This window comes from Odocoileus virginianus, chromosome 31 (genome assembly GCF_023699985.2).
Source record: "Odocoileus virginianus isolate 20LAN1187 ecotype Illinois chromosome 31, Ovbor_1.2, whole genome shotgun sequence".
Lineage (NCBI taxonomy): Eukaryota > Metazoa > Chordata > Mammalia > Artiodactyla > Cervidae > Odocoileus > Odocoileus virginianus.
In genome coordinates, this window is record NC_069704.1 from 20,355,081 (window position 1) to 20,373,673 (window position 18,593).

The 18,593-nt window shown below is 41.2% G+C and overlaps 1 protein-coding gene across 4 annotated transcripts in view; it reads right to left on the minus strand.

Moving 5' to 3' along the window:
• Positions 1–1,513: 1,513 nt before the first annotated feature.
• Positions 1,514–18,593, minus strand: part of PLPPR1 (phospholipid phosphatase related 1) — a 295,003-nt gene continuing 277,923 nt past the window's right edge. For 3 of the 4 annotated variants that reach the window (XM_070459367.1, XM_070459365.1, XM_070459366.1), the window contains exons 5-8: positions 15,463–15,713; positions 11,127–11,303; positions 8,335–8,466; positions 1,514–2,621 (exon numbers count right to left, since the gene is read on the minus strand). In XM_070459367.1, coding sequence (XP_070315468.1) covers positions 2,589–2,621; positions 8,335–8,466; positions 11,127–11,303; positions 15,463–15,713 — 593 coding nt within the window. In that variant the 3' untranslated portion in view covers positions 1,514–2,588. The remainder of the gene's footprint in view (positions 2,622–8,334; positions 8,467–11,126; positions 11,304–15,462; positions 15,714–18,593) is intronic. The other variant, XM_070459368.1, reaches the window with a different exon arrangement.

Genomic DNA, 18,593 nt, shown 5'->3' on the forward strand with positions numbered 1-18,593 from the left:
GCCTTGTCATGTGGAAGGAATCAGACTGACCCAGTGATCCCAGGGGATGTGAGTCCAGACATGGTCCTTGGTTCTAGGTGCCCCAGTGTTGTGTTCTGTGGAACATCACTGAGTCCTGTATCAGTAACTTCCAAAGGCCAAGAAATTGGAGTCTGTGGTTGGAGCCCTCAGAACACTTCTAATAGGTTCTTCCAGATTGAAACTAAAGTGAAGAGTGTAAGGGTAACCCTCACTTGGTCAACTTATGTTCTTGGAAATACCATTTGATATTTAGATGGTCTCTTACTGTGATAAGAAATAGGCAATGTAGAGTCAGGAGTGTGCCAGTATTTTTCAGAGTGTCTTATGAACAATGAAACTGGCTCTCATTGCTGTTATTAAAAGAACTATAAAATATATTTAGAAGATGAATCACTCTGAAGTTGGGCAACATCATACTTGGGTAGCTTATACCAGAATGGAAGGCTCAGAGCTTGCAAATCATTCCTTCTCATAAGTAGAATGCATCTTTCTCAAGATGTGCTTTTGTCACCTATACCACCCTGAACCACATAAGTAGGTGATGATGTCGAAAAACCTCTGAAAAGATGCAGACTTGGTTCAGAGACATTTTAACCTAGTGGAAAGAATGGAATTTGGAGTCAGGCAAACCTGGATTACTGCTGATGTATATAGCACCACCTTGGAGTCGTTGCAGCTTCTTTGGGTTCACTGTTTATATATGTGTGTATAGTTATTTATTTTTAATTGGAGGATAATTGCTCTACAATATTGTATTGGTTTCTGCCATACATCAACATGAATCAGCCATAGGTTTAATTATGTCCCCTGCCTCATGAACCTCCCTCCCCCCCCGACCATTGCACCCCTCTAGGTTGTCACAGAAGACCAGTTTTGTGTCATATAGCAAATTCCCACTGGCTATCTGTTTTACATATGGTAATCTTTGTGTTTCCATGCTATGCTCTCAATTCAACCCATCCTCTCTTTTTCCCACTGTGCCCAAAAGTCTGTTCTCTATGTCTGGGTTCACTGTTTCGAACAACCAGATTATGGTTGTGGTTTAGCATTGGGAATGAGTAGGGCTTTCAACACTTCCCTTTCTTGCCCACTTCCCCAACTTTTAGTCTAATGTCACTCAAAAGATGGTGTGAGTGTTTATACATGTAAGTGCAAATAAGTTTAGGCCAGAATGAGATGCAGGATGAGTTTTAGCAGAGTCAAAATGACTCTGAAGTTTTACTGATGCCTTAGAAGTATCTATGGGCAGACTGAAGACAAAGGCAGCTTGCTAGAAAACCAGAACATGCTTCTGAGTGTCTTAAATACACAAATTCTTTGGCCTAAACACATATACTTCTTCATGAAAGGACATATCAGTCATGCCTCTATTATGACTGATGCCAATAGGCAGGGAACTGAAGAGGATAAACACTTGCTGAGGTCACATCATTGTGAGTCTTCAAATATTCGGGGGATGAAGCATCAAACAAAGGACATGAGCCAAAATTCATTTTGTGAATAACTTTTTTCTTTAGAAAAAAAAAATATGTACAAAAAAAGCTCAGAAGAACCAACATGGAAGTGTTGAGAAAACATTCTGATAGATACAGACAAGGGAGCTCCTGCTCTCAAGTAAGTTACACATTAGTTATTACCATGCTAGAAAAATGAGATGCAGTTAAAATTCTAGAACAATTAAAAGCCCCAAAGTCAAGCTGTTGCTTTGGGGCTCTAGGTTGTAGATGCTCTGATACCCTCTCTGTAAAATAATACTGTGCAAACTGTAAAATATTCATTTTCATATAAAGTCCATACAATATGATATACAAAACTGAGTGACAGGGGATGCTGGTACCGGCTGGTTTTATTGGGAAAGAAGGCTGCAGTGTTTCCTGCCAACCCAAGGGCATGATTACAGAAATATCTTGAATTTTTTAACCAGGAGAGGTCATTATCTAAGGATCATACCAACATCCTCAAACATTTCTGCCATTGCTTGTGTAACTTAGGTGATTTTTTTCTTATTAATATGTTACTTTAACTTGGGATGCAATCACATGTTAAGAAGTCAGAGTATAGAGTTCTTTTTCAAAGTAATACTTCTTTCTACACAACTGATTTTGAGATTTACCATTAACCAACATTGTTTACCCTGCAACTCAAAAGTTAAGTTTTTTTTAAAATCCAAAAATTCTGGAGGAGGCAGCAACTGTGATAATAAAAGATTAAAGTGAATTATTATATTTCATTTCAGTGTCTATAAAACTGATAAAAGAAGGTTTGTGTACAAATATCACAAAACAACATCAATCATTGAATAAATGTGGTTCTTCAATGCACACCTGAACAAGAAGAAAACTTTGTTTAAAATTCTGGCATAAATATATTAAAGCTGACCAAAAAAAAAAAAAAAAATCAGGGCAAGCTACATCACTTCCTCATACAAAAAATGTACAAAACATTAGCCTCTAACTAGATAAACATAATACTTGTCTTCACAGTTTGATATCAAGTAACTGTGTCTTGAAGTATCGAATTGGAGGGTGATTAAAAAAAAAAAAACAGCTTGTGACACGTCAGCCGTTTCAGGTAACTTCGGTCATGGAGGCAGAGTGATTCTGTGAACATAAGCAGATACAATCTTAGCTGACTCATGTACACACTCTCACTTCCCTCAGTATCCCCTTGATGTCCTGTCTCAAGTTCACAGTCTGTTCCTGCTCCCTGACGTGTGTTTCCAAGGCCCCTCAACTTTTTACCTTTTCTATTAAACCTTCCCTGATTTTTTCAACCAAAATAAACTCATCTGTCTTGTATTATACTTAATTATATTCTATGAAACATTTGAAGATCTCAAAGTAGTTTTAGCTGCATCCTACATTTTTTTTTTTAGTGTTGTGGTTTTAATTTTGAACATTTCTAATCTTTGAAAAATTTCTGTATGATGTATTCTGAGCCATGAATTTTCAGAGCAGTGAGTTTAATGTTTTCAAATGCATAGCGGTTTTGGTTTAAGGTATCTTTGACTTTCTGGAGAATGGCATCTGTGTGATCTATCGAATGGTTTTTTTTTTACACAAATTTTTTTAAATTATGAAAATATAACACTGAATGCTTTTAAAGTTTCTTGATTGGCTTTATAGTCTTACATGTAGTTTGTTTTAAATGTTTGTGTTTTGAGGATTATATATTGACTTAGATGGACCTTATTAACTTTTTACTATATTTTGTTTGCTTATTACTGAAGAAAGTGTTAAAATCTACGATTGCCATTTTATCCACTTTTCCTTGTAGTTGCTATCTTTGTTTATGTGCTTTGTTTATAATAACCCTTATCTCTTGTTTTATATGACATTTATAATCCCACCTTTTCTCAGGCCCAAGGCTTTCTCTTTTGTTTGAACTTAAAATTCCCAGTTTATGGTACTGATAATACCTTAAGAAACGGTGGCTTTAGAGCTAATTGATTATTATGGGTTTCCAGATTCCTGTTTGTTTTTAGGACATTAAAGAGTCATGTTCTTGAGAGGGCAAATGTGAATTTTAGAAACTGAGTATTCCGTATTTCTCAAGGTACTTTTATCTACCATATTTGTGAAAACTGAGGTTTTTGCATTTCCTGCTATAATGTGAAAAACTTATGCTTTTGCTTTTATAGTATGCTTCCTTTAAAAAAAAACTTTCATCAATAGTTTGGTCATTTATATGTTTTTAAGATTTCATTTAAGAGTGAATGGTAAAGATAAAGTTGTTCAACAGCCTAAGATAACTAACTTGGTGACTTTATACAGATTTCTTTAACTCTCCAAGTCTTTTTTTTCCCCCCTCCTATTTATGATATGAAGTCTATAAGCATTAGAATTCCTGTGGGATGATTTTATTACATGGTTTTTCACCCCAGAATGGCTGAATCAGAATCAACTAGAATAAGGTCATAAGCATGTGGGTCCTGGGATAGAGTGGATCCTTTCGTTTTTACTGTTGTTAAAGAAAAATATAGCTCATCTCCCCCTTGCAAACATCAGGAGACACAAGAGAATTCATACCACACAGTGAGTTAACACATTGGCTCCTCTCTCATTTCTTCGTTAATATAAACTGTGTTCAACAAGAACACATTTGCTCAACATTAAGCTTGATTGCGCAGGTGGAAATGGGAATGAGGCTGCAGGGCGAGGAGAGCTCGGAGCAGGTCTCCAGGATACAACTCTGTGGGGTCGCAAAACCACAGTTTGGAAACTTGACCATTTTTGTTTCATTTGGATTCTACAGTTTTTTACTTTCTGGTTTCTCTTTAGTCCTGAGGAAAGATTTTAGAGAATGTCCTGTCTCAGTCACAGAAGGCCAAGTATTTAAATTTGAGCTGATCGTTTAGAGGGGAAGAGAGAAGCAACCTGGGGCAGCCCGCAGCCCTGGGGCTCCGTGTGGCAAAGGAGAAAGTATGTCTCGGGGGGACGAAAGGGAGGGTGAGGGGTTCCCTCCCCAGCGAGGCGGTCTTCTCCTTGAGGTGCTCAGAACGGCGGGATGGATTTCTCATGTGAGAATGTGTGCTCTAAAGACAGGTTCATATCTTCTCTCAGGGCTCCAGAGTCCTCCTCCTGGGAAGACCGCTCTATCCCCCAAACTACAAAGGAGCAGCAGTTTCTAGTAGAGGCCATGGCGCTGCTATCGCGCAGGAAGCTTTGGCCCACAGGGGAGATCACACGGCCTGTTTGTTCTGGAAGAGCTGTGTTCAGGGTCAACTCTGCCCGAGCTGCGCACCTCCGCCCCCACACACTAGCGTGTCTCCATATTCAGTGCTGAGAGCTGTAGATTTCAAAATGGAGTTTCCCTTAAACCTCAGGCTGTGTGGTGTAGAAGCAAGCAGGGCCTTTAGAATTAGATGGGCCTGTGTCTTAATCTTTACTGAGTGACCTTCAGTGACCTTAAACTCTTTGTGCCTTACTTCATCTATGAAATAGAAGAATAAGGCCAATTGCAAGATTATGGTAAAGATTGAATGTGATAACTTGCACCATATGCTCATTTCCTTTTCTTGACCCACAAATAAAGGGTATGTCCTTCTAACCACCCACGTGGAAAGCAGATGCTTGGACAGTGCACAAGTGGCATGGAAGGCATTGCTTAAGAGGCAGTACTTTCCATCTGGCTTCCTGTAGCTTCATGGTGACCAGCCTGCAGAAGTCCTGTTCATCATTACTCATAACCTGTTGACCATGGAGGTTCGGATATAGACTGGAGTCCAATTTTGGGTTCTTGGTTTTGACTAAAGGGCCTAGTTCATATTTTGATTCTGGCTTGCATCTCTATTCATCTGACATTTATTTCACACCTAGTGAATGCCAGGAAATACGGAGAGTAAGAAGGACATGGTTCATAGGGTTTGTATCTTTAATCTCTCGGTTCCTGGGGGAGGCAGATCTGAGGGCACTCCTGACATGAACTGTGAGGGGCAAATACACGTTGGGCCCCGAGGGTCCTTCAGCCGAAGCCTGGTATTCACAAAAGGCCTCAAACTGTGTGCAGATAAGGTGATACACATGGAAATAAAGACATGTGGACAGATTTCAAAAGTTCAGTTACTGCCTGTAGTGAATAATGACACATATATTTAAAGATTTTTAAAAACCTGTATTGTGGATTGGTCAGTTGTGTGGTCATGCCCTACTCTTTGCAACCCCATAGGTTGTAGCCCCACAGGCTCCTCTGTGCATGGAATTCTCCAGGCAAGAATACTGGAGTGGGTTGCCATTTCCTTCTCAGGGGATCTTCCTGACCCAGGGATTCAACTCATGTCTCTTACTTCTGCATTGGCAGGCAGATTCTTTACCACCACACCACCTGGAGGTCCCTATATCGCGAATATCGGGTTGTGAAACCCTTTATGGTACTACATTTTTCAATGCAAGCAGAATCCCCCAAAACATGGCCTGGGTGTCTCTTGGCTTAGTCAACTACTATGGGTCCTGAAGGAGGAGAGAAGTTGGGAGAAGGCTTCAGACAGAAGGTGACACTTGAGCAGTGCTGAGGTGGAAAGAAGGTGCTCTTAGACCAGGACATTCAGGGCAAGGTCAACAGCATTTACAACGACAGACTACATGTTTGTGGAACTTGGCAAACATTTCAGCTTGCTTTTTAGATTCACCTTTGTCACTAGTTGCTTCATCTCAAAAAGAGAGGGAACCACTCTAACTTTGGGACCTTCCTGGTGGTTTAGATAGTAAAGCGTCTACCTACAATGTGGATAGAGCTGGGTTCAATCCCTGGGTTGGGAGGATCCCCTGGAGAAGGAAATGGCACCCCATTCCAGTACTCTTGCCTGGAACATCCCATGGATGGAGGAGCCTGGTAGGCTACAGTCCATGGGGTCAAAAAGAGTCAGACACGACTGAGCAATTTCACTTCACTACTCTTGACTTCACTGGGTTTAAGAACATAGTTAGAAGAAAAACTAGGGTTTTTCATTATAAGGTTTCATTATTTAGCTAATTTGTCATTCGGCCTGCATTAACTGGCTGTATATAAATAAATCAGTGACAAAATTTTCAACACGTCATTTCTAATTAGACCAAGTCAAAATTTTCACCTTAATATAGGTGAAGGGAAAACAAAGCACTTGGCACTGGGTTTAATAGAGACTCCTAAATATTTTTTTCCCAAGGTGGAAATAGATTTTTTTTCCTGGTTCATTAATAAAATTGGACTTCATTAAATGTGAAAAGAAATAGGATAGTTTCTCAGATGTCTGATAGTTAATAATCTTTAGTGAAATATTTTTTACTGTATTGATAGGAAGTATCTGATAAGTCCAGTGGGAGATTTGCTTTCCTCTTGTACTCTATAAAGATGATTTAGTAAGGAGATGCCAAATACAATAAGACTTCAAGGTAAACAGACTATTACAGAAAACAAACATTTTAGCAGGACTCAGCTACATGAAAATAAAATCCCTGTTTCATTATTAGTTATCCCTGCTCTGTCTGCTCAAAGAACTATTCACCCCCAACTCTCCCACTTGCTTGCTATGAGTCTTGGGTGAGTAATTTCATGTTGCTATCTTCATATTCCTCTCTGTGAAATGGGAATTACACTACCAATTCAGTAAGTTTTTGTTAAAAATATATATATATATATATTTGTAAAGCACTTAGCAATTGTCTTAGGCAAAAGTCAGGCTTTATACCATGTATCAGGGCTCATTATGGCTGGCACATCTTTGTCTTTTGCTGCCTTACAATAAATTTTTTCTTCATTTGTGTTCACAAAACACGTTGTGCATCTGATTCAGCATGCCATATTATGATTATTCATTTATATACAGGGCTTCCCAGGTGGCATAGTGGTAAAGAATCTACCTGCCAATGAAGGAGATGCCAGTTCTATCCCAGGGTCAGGAAGATCCCCTGGGGTAGGAAATGGCAACCCACTTCAGTATTCTTGCCTAGAGAATTCTATGGACAGAGGAGCTTGGCGGGCTACAGTCTATGGGGTCACAAGGAGTCGGGCTCAACTGAGCATGCATACATTTATATACACCTTTCCTGATTATCTGTAAGTTCCTTGAGCATAAAGACTGTGTGGCTAGTTGTCATCTTTATCTCTGGCATGAAGCAAGGTCCTAAGGTAAACAAGGTCCTAATGTAAACACTAAGTACTGTTGCATTGAATTTTTGATGGTCATCAAAAGAGATCCAAAAGGATATTTAGTTACCTTTTTTAATGTGTTTCCAGTTTACATCTATCATGGAATGTAACAAAGCATTTCTTTCCAAGTGTTGCCCTACGTACTAAATTGAATTGGCCTCCCACAAAAGTTGGTCTAAGTTTCACAAGTGTGTTATTACATTGAAGGTCAAGATATCCTGAAGCAGCTGGGGTTTAAGTTAGACATTACTAAGAACCTCCTGAGGATTCGTGATGACCATGCCCTGAAAGGAATATGGGACTAATTGAGGGAAGCTGTGAAGTTTTTGAGGGCCTTTATGTCAGATTTTTATTGTGGGGTTTTTTTTTTGTTTGTTTGTTTTTGATGTGGACCATTTTTAGGGTCTTTATTGAATTTGTTTCAATATTGTTTCTGTTTTATGTTTTGGTATTTTTGGCCATGAGAGGCACGTGGGATCTTAGTTCCCTGACCAGGGATTGAACCCACCCCTTCTGCATTGGAAGGCGAAGTCCTAACCACTGGATTGCCAGGGACGTCCCCAGATTTTCATTGTCGCTGGGTGGATTCAGCTGTGTCCTGTTTCCACTAGAGGAATGGTTAGCTGACTTCCCAGATAACGAGCCTGCAGCCTCCAGGTTCTGTCGGCTGAAACCACTGTACTGTACCTGTGCGCTTAAGGTTTCCAGAGGGCTTTCTACCCTCGGGAAAGCCATGAGGGGTACTCCACGGGGGTCCTCGGGCTTGGGTTTGGAAGGCGATCCTTGTGTTCCTTTAAAGTTATGGACCACACACATTCCCTGCGGGATGAGGGGAAAAAAGATTAGGGTCAGACTGCAGCCATCAATGCCTGGCTATCGCTGTGGGTGGCCGGCCTGCCCCTGAGAATGTCATTGAACAGTGACCTTTGAGCCAATGGGTAGGGACCATGAAAGACCTGGGGCATGGGCCAGGCTGTCTACAGCTGAGCACATTTGGGGTGCTGAGGAAGCATCTGTTTGATCACCAGATGGCCAGGGATGCTCAATCTACCCCCACTGAACTTGTTTCCTAACCTGTAAAAATGGGAATAACACCTGCCTTGTAGATTTACATTTAAAAGACATGACGAATGTAAACCATCTTATAGTAACAGCTAACATTTACTGAGGGCCACTTATGTATCTGGCATTGTCCGAAGGGTTTTACCTAATTTCATTTCATTTGACTACTCAACATTCTTATAAGGGAGGTACTGTTATCCTCTCCAATTTAGATAAGGAGGTACAGAGAATTTAGATAACTTTCCCAAGGCTACATAAACTCCATAGCCTCTAAATCAGTCCACTGTAGGATTTGGCTTCTTAAGTGCTGAGTGAAGTCGCTCAGTTGTATCTGACCCTTTGCGACCCCATGGACTGTAGCCCACCAGGCTCCTCCATCTGTGGAGTTTTCTAGGCAAGAATACTGGAGTGGGTTGCCATTTCCTTCTCCAGGGGATCTTCCTGACACAGGGATCGAACCCGGGTCTCCCACGTTGCAGGTAGAGGCTTTACCGTCTAAGCCACCAGGGAAGCCCCTCAAAGGGGCTTTCATTGACATACTATTGATCCCTCTCTGAGTCATCTGTATTCTCTCCCCCTATTAAGAAGCACCCTAAGGGAAATACCCTCTGAGAGATCAGTATCTCAGGATCACTTGGCACCACTTTTGCTGCCGCTTCACAGAGAATGTGCATTTAAGTCTCCCTGAAAAAGAATTTTGAATTCAAGTGGAGCTTGCCAGTTAGTGTTCTGAGTAAACGTGAGCATTTTCTCTGTGTGTCTGAGCAGGTAAAAATGTTGGGGAACTCTGAGTTAGAAGTTGGGAGAGGCATATGTGCCTTTTGTATGCTGGGGAGGACATGTATGCAGAATCCCTGTATGGAAGGGATAGGACAAGGAGAAGTTAGGTCACAGGCCTGTGAAATCCATCTACATGTGATGTTAGTCTTAATGGGTGGCTTGGACCAGAAAGGGCAGAATGGGAGGAAGTACAGCAGGCTGTGATGATTTCTGTCTGCTCGGAGAGGCTTGCTGAATGTTATTAGGAGACTGATTTCATCATGCACAGCATCTTTAAGCCTAGTGATTTACTGTAAACCCTTCTGGGTATATTTTAAATCCTTGAATATATATATATATGCACACATATATACATACATATATATTTACATAAATTTATTTTTGGCTGTGCTTGGGCTTCATTGCTGCTCAGGCTTTTCTCTAGTTGTGACAAGTGGGGGTACTCTTTAGTTGCGTTGTGCTGGCTTCTTACTGCAGTGGTTTATCTTGGTGCAGAGCACAGGTTGGGAAGCCCAGTCCTGGACTATATTTTTAAAAACTGTACTTCCATGGTATGTCCATGCAATGGAATATTATGTAGCAAGAGAAAGGAATTACTGATACAACGTGGATGAATCACAAAATAATTATGCTGAATGAGGGAAGCCAGGAAAAAAACATGTATTGTACAATTCCATTAACATTAAATCTTACAGTAACCTAATACAGAAGATCAGTGGTTGCTTAAGAATGAGGGGGAGGGGAAGGTGGGAGAGAAAGAGGTATCTGAAGGTCAAAATTGATCACGTTATACAATTCGTGTACCATTTATTGTATGCCTAGCTTCCCTGGTGACTCAGATGGTTAAGAATCTGCCCGCAATGCAGGAGACCCAGGTTCTATCCCTGGGTCGGGAAGATCCCCTGGAGAAAGAAATGGCAAGCCACTCCAGTATTCTTGTCTGGAGAATTCCATGAACAGAGGAGCCTGGTGGACCACAGTCCATGGGATTGAAAAGAGTTGGATATGACTGAGTGACTAGCACTTTATCATACCCCAAATCTATAAAAATTAACCAAAACCCTTCTTCAGGAAGTGTTATGTGGTTGAGAAGTCACTTATAGCGGAAATAAGATGCCCAGGAGGCATGTTCAGATAATAACAGAGGTCCCCTGGGTGCGATTAGCTGAGGGTTTCCTATTTCTGAGTGGGACTTGCAAATCTGGGCCAGAGTAGAGTTTCTTGAAATGCTGGAGAAGGAGCTGCCTGCTTCCATCAATACTTTGTTCTTCCCCCAAGCGGCACTTAGCTTATGCTGCCAGTCTCTAAGCAAGTATTTAAAGAATACTTTAAAGGCTTGAAGGTACACTAAATTTTTGCTAGTCTGCCCAGCCTCAGCCCCAAGGACAGGGTGGGAAGCAGTGGAGCAAGCCATCCTTCCTGGAGTGATCATACTCCTGGCCCGCAGAGGGACTATGCAGTCATACTTCTGAAAGCAAGGACGCAGGGTACTTGGTGAGTAACTGCAGCTCACAAGGTTGAGGCTGCTGGAACCTGGAACCCAAGACCGTGGAGTCTGGGGAGCCTGACTTACCAGGATCTTGGGCAATGTTTTAGAGAGCACCAGAGCGGAAAAAAAGTAGAGGAAGCTGACCTACCAGAAACAGGGCTACCGCAGTGCCCAGGATGAAGCCCGCGATCACGTCAGAGCAGTGGTTCCGATACTCGGAGACCCGGTTGAGGCCCGTCAGGAAGGCTGTGCAGAGGGTCCCGAGGCACAGCACTGGCTTGGCCAGTCGGCTGCTCTTCGTCTTGATTGTGCTTGTGATGTACATCTAGGTGAGGACAGAGATCGGGGGTGACCGGCAGCCTCCGCACACGGTGCACATATACACGGTGCACAGACCAACACACACAGATGGGCCCGCACCAAAGCATGAACGATGAATGAATGAACACTCATCTCAGTGCTTTATATTCTGGTGGGCGTGGGAACAGAATTACAGTGACATGAATGACTGCATAATAATGAGGTCCAGAGCATGCAGTTTTTATGCTACAAACTGAAGAATCACTTGGAGTGTTAATAAACCCATATAAGAATCTCAGATGCCAGAAAATCTTCTATGAGGATTCATTTTATGGAGAAGACCAGGTAAGGGAGTAGCAATACATTTCATTTTTTGTGTCCCCCATAATCCTAGCTATTTCTTCACACATTCAGTGAATATAAAAGCATTGACTTCCAAACCAATGTGTAACAGATAGGTTTCAGTTGTGCTGGGAAATTGATTCTCACATTGCTTGGGATGGCTATGATCAGTTCTCTTCATTCATTTACTTGAGCATGTTTTAAAATTTTCCATGTGGGTGTAAAAAATGTTGGGAAGACCTGATGTTAGTAAATGATGATATAATTTTTGACACGTGAGACATACTCTGTTTTTATGACATTGTGAGGAGCTGAGTAAGACTTAAATATTATTCAGGCTCGGTTTCCAAATATGTCCCTGGTGACTTAAGACTAAGCAAGATATGCCTCTTTGAAACACACACTGTCACACAAACTTTGGTAATGGTTTTAAGAAACCACTAGAGGGCGCAATTGATCTATTGTCTCTGTCAGTCTCATTCTGCCCAACTCTGCAACCCCATGGACTGTAGCCCACCAGGCTCTTCTATCCATGGGATTCTCCAGGCAAGAATACTGGAGTGGGCTGCTATTCCTTTCTCCAGGGGACCTTCCTGACCCAGGGACCAAACCCGGATCTCCGGCAGTGCAGATTCTTTACCATCTGAACCACCAGGGAAACCTTAACAAGTGTGCTAAATGAGTTTGTGACTCAGAAAAATAGTATGCCAATACTCAAGTTACAGTAAGTGTGATTTATGGCCTGAACACCTATAAGTTCAAATAGATGCATTTTAAAATATTTTAGTGGAAACTTAATTTCCTAGGATGATCCTTCAGCATTTGTGTGAATACAGGAAGATGGGATTTTCTTTATTATATGTAACACATATCCTACAAAACTGTGGTTAGATCAGAGTTATATAAATTAAAGCATATCATCATACCATTCTGAGGCTGAGTAGGAAATGTTATTTAGCACATTATTGACCAAAGATGTATTAATATGTCTTTTGGTACTGAATGTTATTGACCAGAGACATAATTGTTAGAGCTTAAAATTGATAGAGTTCATTACACAACTTATGATTATAATTATTATAACTTATATTTATCATGTTATGATAATTATCATTATCATTCACATTTTCCTCCATTCAATTTTTGTTCCAATGCTGTGTATATTATAAATGCAAGTTTATTGCTGTAAAATTTTCAAAAATGATACATCATGAAATTTTGAGTGAAGAAGAATTTTATGCACATACTTTATCTGATTGTCTAAGCGGCATATATACTAATGTGTCAAAAGATGATAGTTCTTCAGAATATAGTTCTGATTCAGACAGTGTGAATATTAGACCTTAGTGATCAATTCTGATATAGAAAGTGATAGATAAAACTCAAGGTGCTGGAGAAGACTTACAGGTGTGTCAAGTATAACTATTAAATGCAGTAACTCACCAAGTCTTAGTTAAATAACAATTTTTGGCTGGCCAAAATAAAAATCACTGGCCATAACTATTGGTTTTTGCAAAAATCCCCTAGTCAATAATGGGTTAAATTCTATATGTATATTTAAATTTAGTGTTTTATGCTTCTATATTGTTTTTAAATTGTAGCCTTTATAAATCTTACAAGATTACAAACTATTAAAACATGGGCCTATGGTTCGTTAGTATTCTTCACAGTATTAACTAGTACTTAGGAAATCCTTGTTGAGTAATTTCTGAAAGCACATATAATAGGCGCTCAGAAGATGTTTACATAATTGGAATCTTGTATCAGGGTTTATCTGATTATAGTCTGTCTGTGGGGCATGATTTGAATTGGATTATATCTGAATCCTTGAAAACATGTGCTCTACCAGCATATATTCTGAGTAAGATTACTATACTTCTTTCTTCTCAAGAGAAATTTATATTCCACTTGATGAGACAGTAGCTTAGGATGAGTAACAGATTGGTTTTTGTAACGGTGTTGTAAAAATTGATTTCATACAACAATGACTTAAGTCTGATAAAAATACAGGAATGGGTGCAAGACCACATTGTTTCATATAACTTAGGTTCTAGATAAGTTCTAGATAATCTAGGATACCAATTGATACAATATTTTGAAAGCTGGAAATTATGCCAAATGCCTGAAAAGACCTTGTTTAAAAAATACCTGGCATAGATTTTTTTTTTTAGTGGGTGGGGAAAAAGTGAGTCAAGAAACTTCAATGAGCTAAACAGCTAAACTGGTCTGTTTTTAAATCAAGGCTGCTGTATTGTTTACATTCATGTTTCCTTAATGTGGGGGTAGCTGAAATCATTTTTGTCATGTATTCGTTAAAGAGTAAATCTAAAAGAAATAGATTTATTTTGGAAAGTTGATCCTATAGATGTGATTCTATAAACTGGACACAAAGGAACCATTGTTCTAAAGAGACGATTCAGCAATTTCTTTTAAACTACACCAAATGGACCAGACCTGGAGTCAGTCACCTCTACTCCTCCCTGAATTTAGGACAATGTTTGGGATGATGGCATGGACACGTTTCCATCAGAAGCAGATGCAGCGGGCAGTGTGGTTACTGTCACTGGAGGGGAACGTGCTCCCGGGGACCGGGGTGAAGGTACATTGGGAGTTTCTAGGAAGACTGCAGAGCTTGAAAGGGGTCTTTGCTCTGCCTTCTCCCTACCTCACCTTTCACCCAAGAATCTCTAGACTAGTAGTACCCTAAATATAAAGTAAGTTGAAGGAAAAGGGATGTTTTTAGCCAATAGTCGCTCATCCACAGGTAAATACACATGATATCCATCAGTGGAACATTTGCATTGATCTCTCTACTTCTACACATTCGGTTCTAAAGAAGCAGAGGTCAGGCAAAGGTGAAATGAGGTCATTTCTATGCATGCTCAGTCACTTTGGTCGTGTCTGACCCTTTGTGACCCTACAGACTGTAGCCTGTCAGGCTCCTCTGTCCATGGGATTCTCCAGGCAAGAATACTGGAGTGGGTTGCCATGCCCTCCTCCAGGGAAGCTTCCCAACCGAGGGATTGAACCCGTGTCTCTTACGTCTCCTTCAGTGGCAGGTGGGTTCTTTACCACTAGTGCCACCTGGGAAGCCCTAGGTCATTTCCAAAGTGGGGCGGAATTAAAGAGCAGGAAATATAGACGGACACCATTTCTTCCATTTTAAGTTGTTAGACACACTTTTGTGCTTTCTCTTTGAGGCCACAAAGTTTAGACTATTATACCCCAGTGGGGGCAGTCAAGAGATTTTGTGATCTAGAGAAGAGTGAGAAGTGAACTGTTGGATTTTGGGGGTCTTGCAGGATTGCCCATCTGTCCTGGCAAAGTGTTGAAGAGTGTTAGGAGGAGCAGAGGAAAGCCCTGTCTTCATCTGGTATTGCACATTGCTTTGGGCAGGCTTTTGCATGAGGCCTACATCTGCAATCTACAGACAAGTGTGAGGAATACATGTTGTTCTGGAACCAACCAGAGCTCTGGCACAGAGTGCTATTCTGGGCAGTGACAGAACCCTGTGCCCAGTGCCAGGAGCCTGGGCCTCTGCTCTGACTGTGTGCTCTTAACAATTCTCTGGGCCTCAGTTTCTGCATCTGTAAAATGGGAGGATGTGACTAAGTGATCATCAACAGTCATGCCTGAATTAACATTCTGTGGCAGGTCTTACATTGGGGTATTGAGGGTGGGGGCATGATGTAATGGAGGAGAAGCACACTGTAACATGACTTCAAAAGTCACCAGAAGTGACTGCAATGAAAGAAGTAATGAAAAAGACAGGAGGGGTTGGTGGTGGGTGAGGATGTCAGAGACACCTGTCGCAGCCAAAACTCCACTTGGGTCATACTCACCGTAGCGTACAGGGCGGAGTAAATGCTCAGAGCCGCATGTTTGGAGGGAAAGGACCTCCGCGCCTTCTCTATCACTTCCAGGTCCCCGGTGCAGATGTTCCCGTTGTTGATGAACTGGTGATGCGCCCGGCAGTCTGTACTGGTGTAGTTGGGCTTGCACACCGTCAGGAAATACGGGGTCAGGTGCCCTGTGACCACTTGTCCGGCGTTTACAAAAATATCAGTAGCAAAAAGCCCAAAAGCAAATACTCCTATGAGGAGATTTAAAGCAATTAGGAATGGTGACATACACCATAAATTGGTTTTTGTCCCTGAGAGTAAAAGAGCAGTGTGAGCTCGTGACAACCTATCAGAAAGGTGCTCCCTGGAGTCAAACTGTCCCCTCACCTTTCTCTTTCCTGCTTCCTAAACCACTGTTTCTTCCAAATTGATGCAGTCACGCTGCTGGTAGCGCTTTACTGTTTTGCATCAATAAAGTAGAAGCAGCATGTTCTCATAGGAGGAATTTGAATTTTGGAGTCACGTAGAGCTGGGCTCTAGGCACTATTTTGTTGACTTGTTCACAGTGTAGGCTATCTTCTTTGAATCTTAGTACCCTTATCACAGCGTGGTTGCAGGGAATGATACCTCAGAAAAGAGTTGGAAAGATAAAATGTGTGCAAAATAACCCCTAGGGTGCCTGACATTAAGTACTGGGTTGGCCAAAAAGTTTGAGAGGTGTTACGGAAAAACATGAGCAGACATTTTGGTCAACTCAGTAGTTACTCAACATGGGTTCTCTTGCCTTCTGCAGAATATATCTTCTCCCTGGTCCTGTTGGAGATGTGAGTATTCCTCAAAGGAGTTATTATGGCAGGTGAGAGAGAGTGAGTATGTTAGGAGTCGTCCTTCAAAGAAAGAAAGAGATCGCTCTAGAAACCCTGATTGAATTGAATGTCTCATTTGATGTTGGAAACAGAAAATGAGAATGTTGTTGACTGTATCGAATTACCAACTGAGTGGTTAAACCACCACGAATGCATCCTTTTACAGTTCTGGAGGTCAGAAATCCAAAATAGGTTTCACTGGGCTAACATCAAAGTGTTGGCAGGGCTGTGTTCTTTCTGGAAGCTCCAGAGCAGAACTTTTTCCTTGCTTTTCCCAGATTCTCACCTTCATTCCTTGACTTATGCCCCTGCTTCTAGCAATTGTATCATAAGAGCTCTATTGCCGTTTTCACGTCTCCTTCCCTGACTCACTATCTTGCTTCTCTTATAATGTTACATTGGTTACATTGTGTCTTTCTGAATAATCCAGGATAATCTCAAAATCCTTAATCTGATCACACATGTCATTCCTGTTTGTCATGTAAGGTAACATGCCCACAGTTTCCAGGGATTAGGACATAAACATTTTGGGGTGAGAAAGGCATCATTTTACCTACTATGCTGACTTGATCTATTTGGCTAAGAATCCTGTGGGTAGGCTATACTTCCTGGATTTTATCTGTTCTCTGGTAAATTCCACAGGAATATAGGATTGCTCATTAGCTTGGACAAAAATATGAATTCCTTTTAGGAAGTTGTACTGTGGATTCTTTCAAAGGTTATGCATACATCTATAGAGTATCTGTTAAATGTATCAAGAGCAGCTGTGGAGAGCCAGGGTAGACACAGGTTGCTTGAAGAGATAAAGACGACTTTGCCAGTGCATCTCCGCTGTGGGAGGAATTGGCAAGAGTGAGAGGCAGCATTGACCCTTGTAAATTTCAAGGATCTGCTATAGGTTTTGATTAAATTTCTATCCAATTTTGACTTCCATATTCAATGTCTTGAATCTGCAAATTGTGCTGATTTCAGCACCCAAAAGTCAATCCATTAGATCAGAGGTGAAGACAAGTTTGGCTGAAACCTTCATCCGGTTTCCATTTTGACTTGTATTGATTCTTTTAATTTTCTTTTCTGTGGCTTTGCCAGGATGTGCTTTATCACAATGAGAACTGGCTCTTTTAATAGCTTCAGCTGACTGACACTCCTGGGTCTGACCTCTGAGACTAAGCATTCATTGATCATTCCTTTCACTCCCAGGTTCTGGCTAGCAATTTTTTTTATATCTTCAAGATTCTCAAAGACCAGGTCTCTAGCCTTTTCAAGGGGCAATAAGTCTGTCTAGACATACTTTTCCAGGAAACGAGGATAATTCATGATTTGAAAAGAGAAAAGTGACAGCACTTTTCCCTGGCATTTTATTTGTTGGAGTGCTTCCAATTAGGGTGAATTCTTTCCGAGACATTTCTGAGGATTTCTAGGTTCCTCAGATGAGTATCTGAAATACCAGATCTGTGGTCGCAGTGGGCCTGTGATGGGCAAATTTCTGCTTTGTTGTCGTGTGATACTGTTGCTGAAAGTTGCTTTCCCTTTTTCCCCTGGCCTCCCCTGGATTATGTCTGCTTCTCCTGATGGCTTAACAAGCATTTGCTTTCCAAACATCTCATTCTGGTGTATTTGATGTAGCTTCAGAAGGGCAGCCCCAGGACTCCACCTGCCTGGCACAGGCCATGCCAACAAAGTGCGGTGGAGCCTACCCTGGTGATTCACAGACAATGTCAGATCATGCAGGGCTTTTGTAAGGCATTCCAGGCATTCCTCTGTTAATCCTGAGCTTCTTGTGTGTATGTTACAAGCCTCAGAAGCTAAAAAGTGTTGGTTTTGTCCTTAGAGTCAGATGGAACACTGTTTATGGCCTCCTCTACAGCAATATATGATTTGAAGGAGATGCTTTTGAAGTATCCTACCTCGGTGTCTAAAATTCTTTAAGTGTGATAATCTTTTTAAAGTTTAACAGATACATTTTTCATTCCTATGACCCTCCCTAGCTGGTTCTGTTGATACTTATTAGCTTGTGGCTCTGCTCCCAACAGTATTCCTTGCTTCAGGGGAGCTAATCACACTTCTTTTTTTTTTTTTCAAAAAATATTTTTATTTATTTATTTGGCTACTCCAGGTCTCAGCTGTGGCATGTGAGGTCTTTGGTTGTGGCATGTGAGATCTAATTCCCTAAATAGGGCTCCCTGTATTAGGAGTGCTGAGTCTTAGCAACTGGACCACCAGGGAAGTCCTTGATCACATTGCTGAATGGATTTACAGCCGACA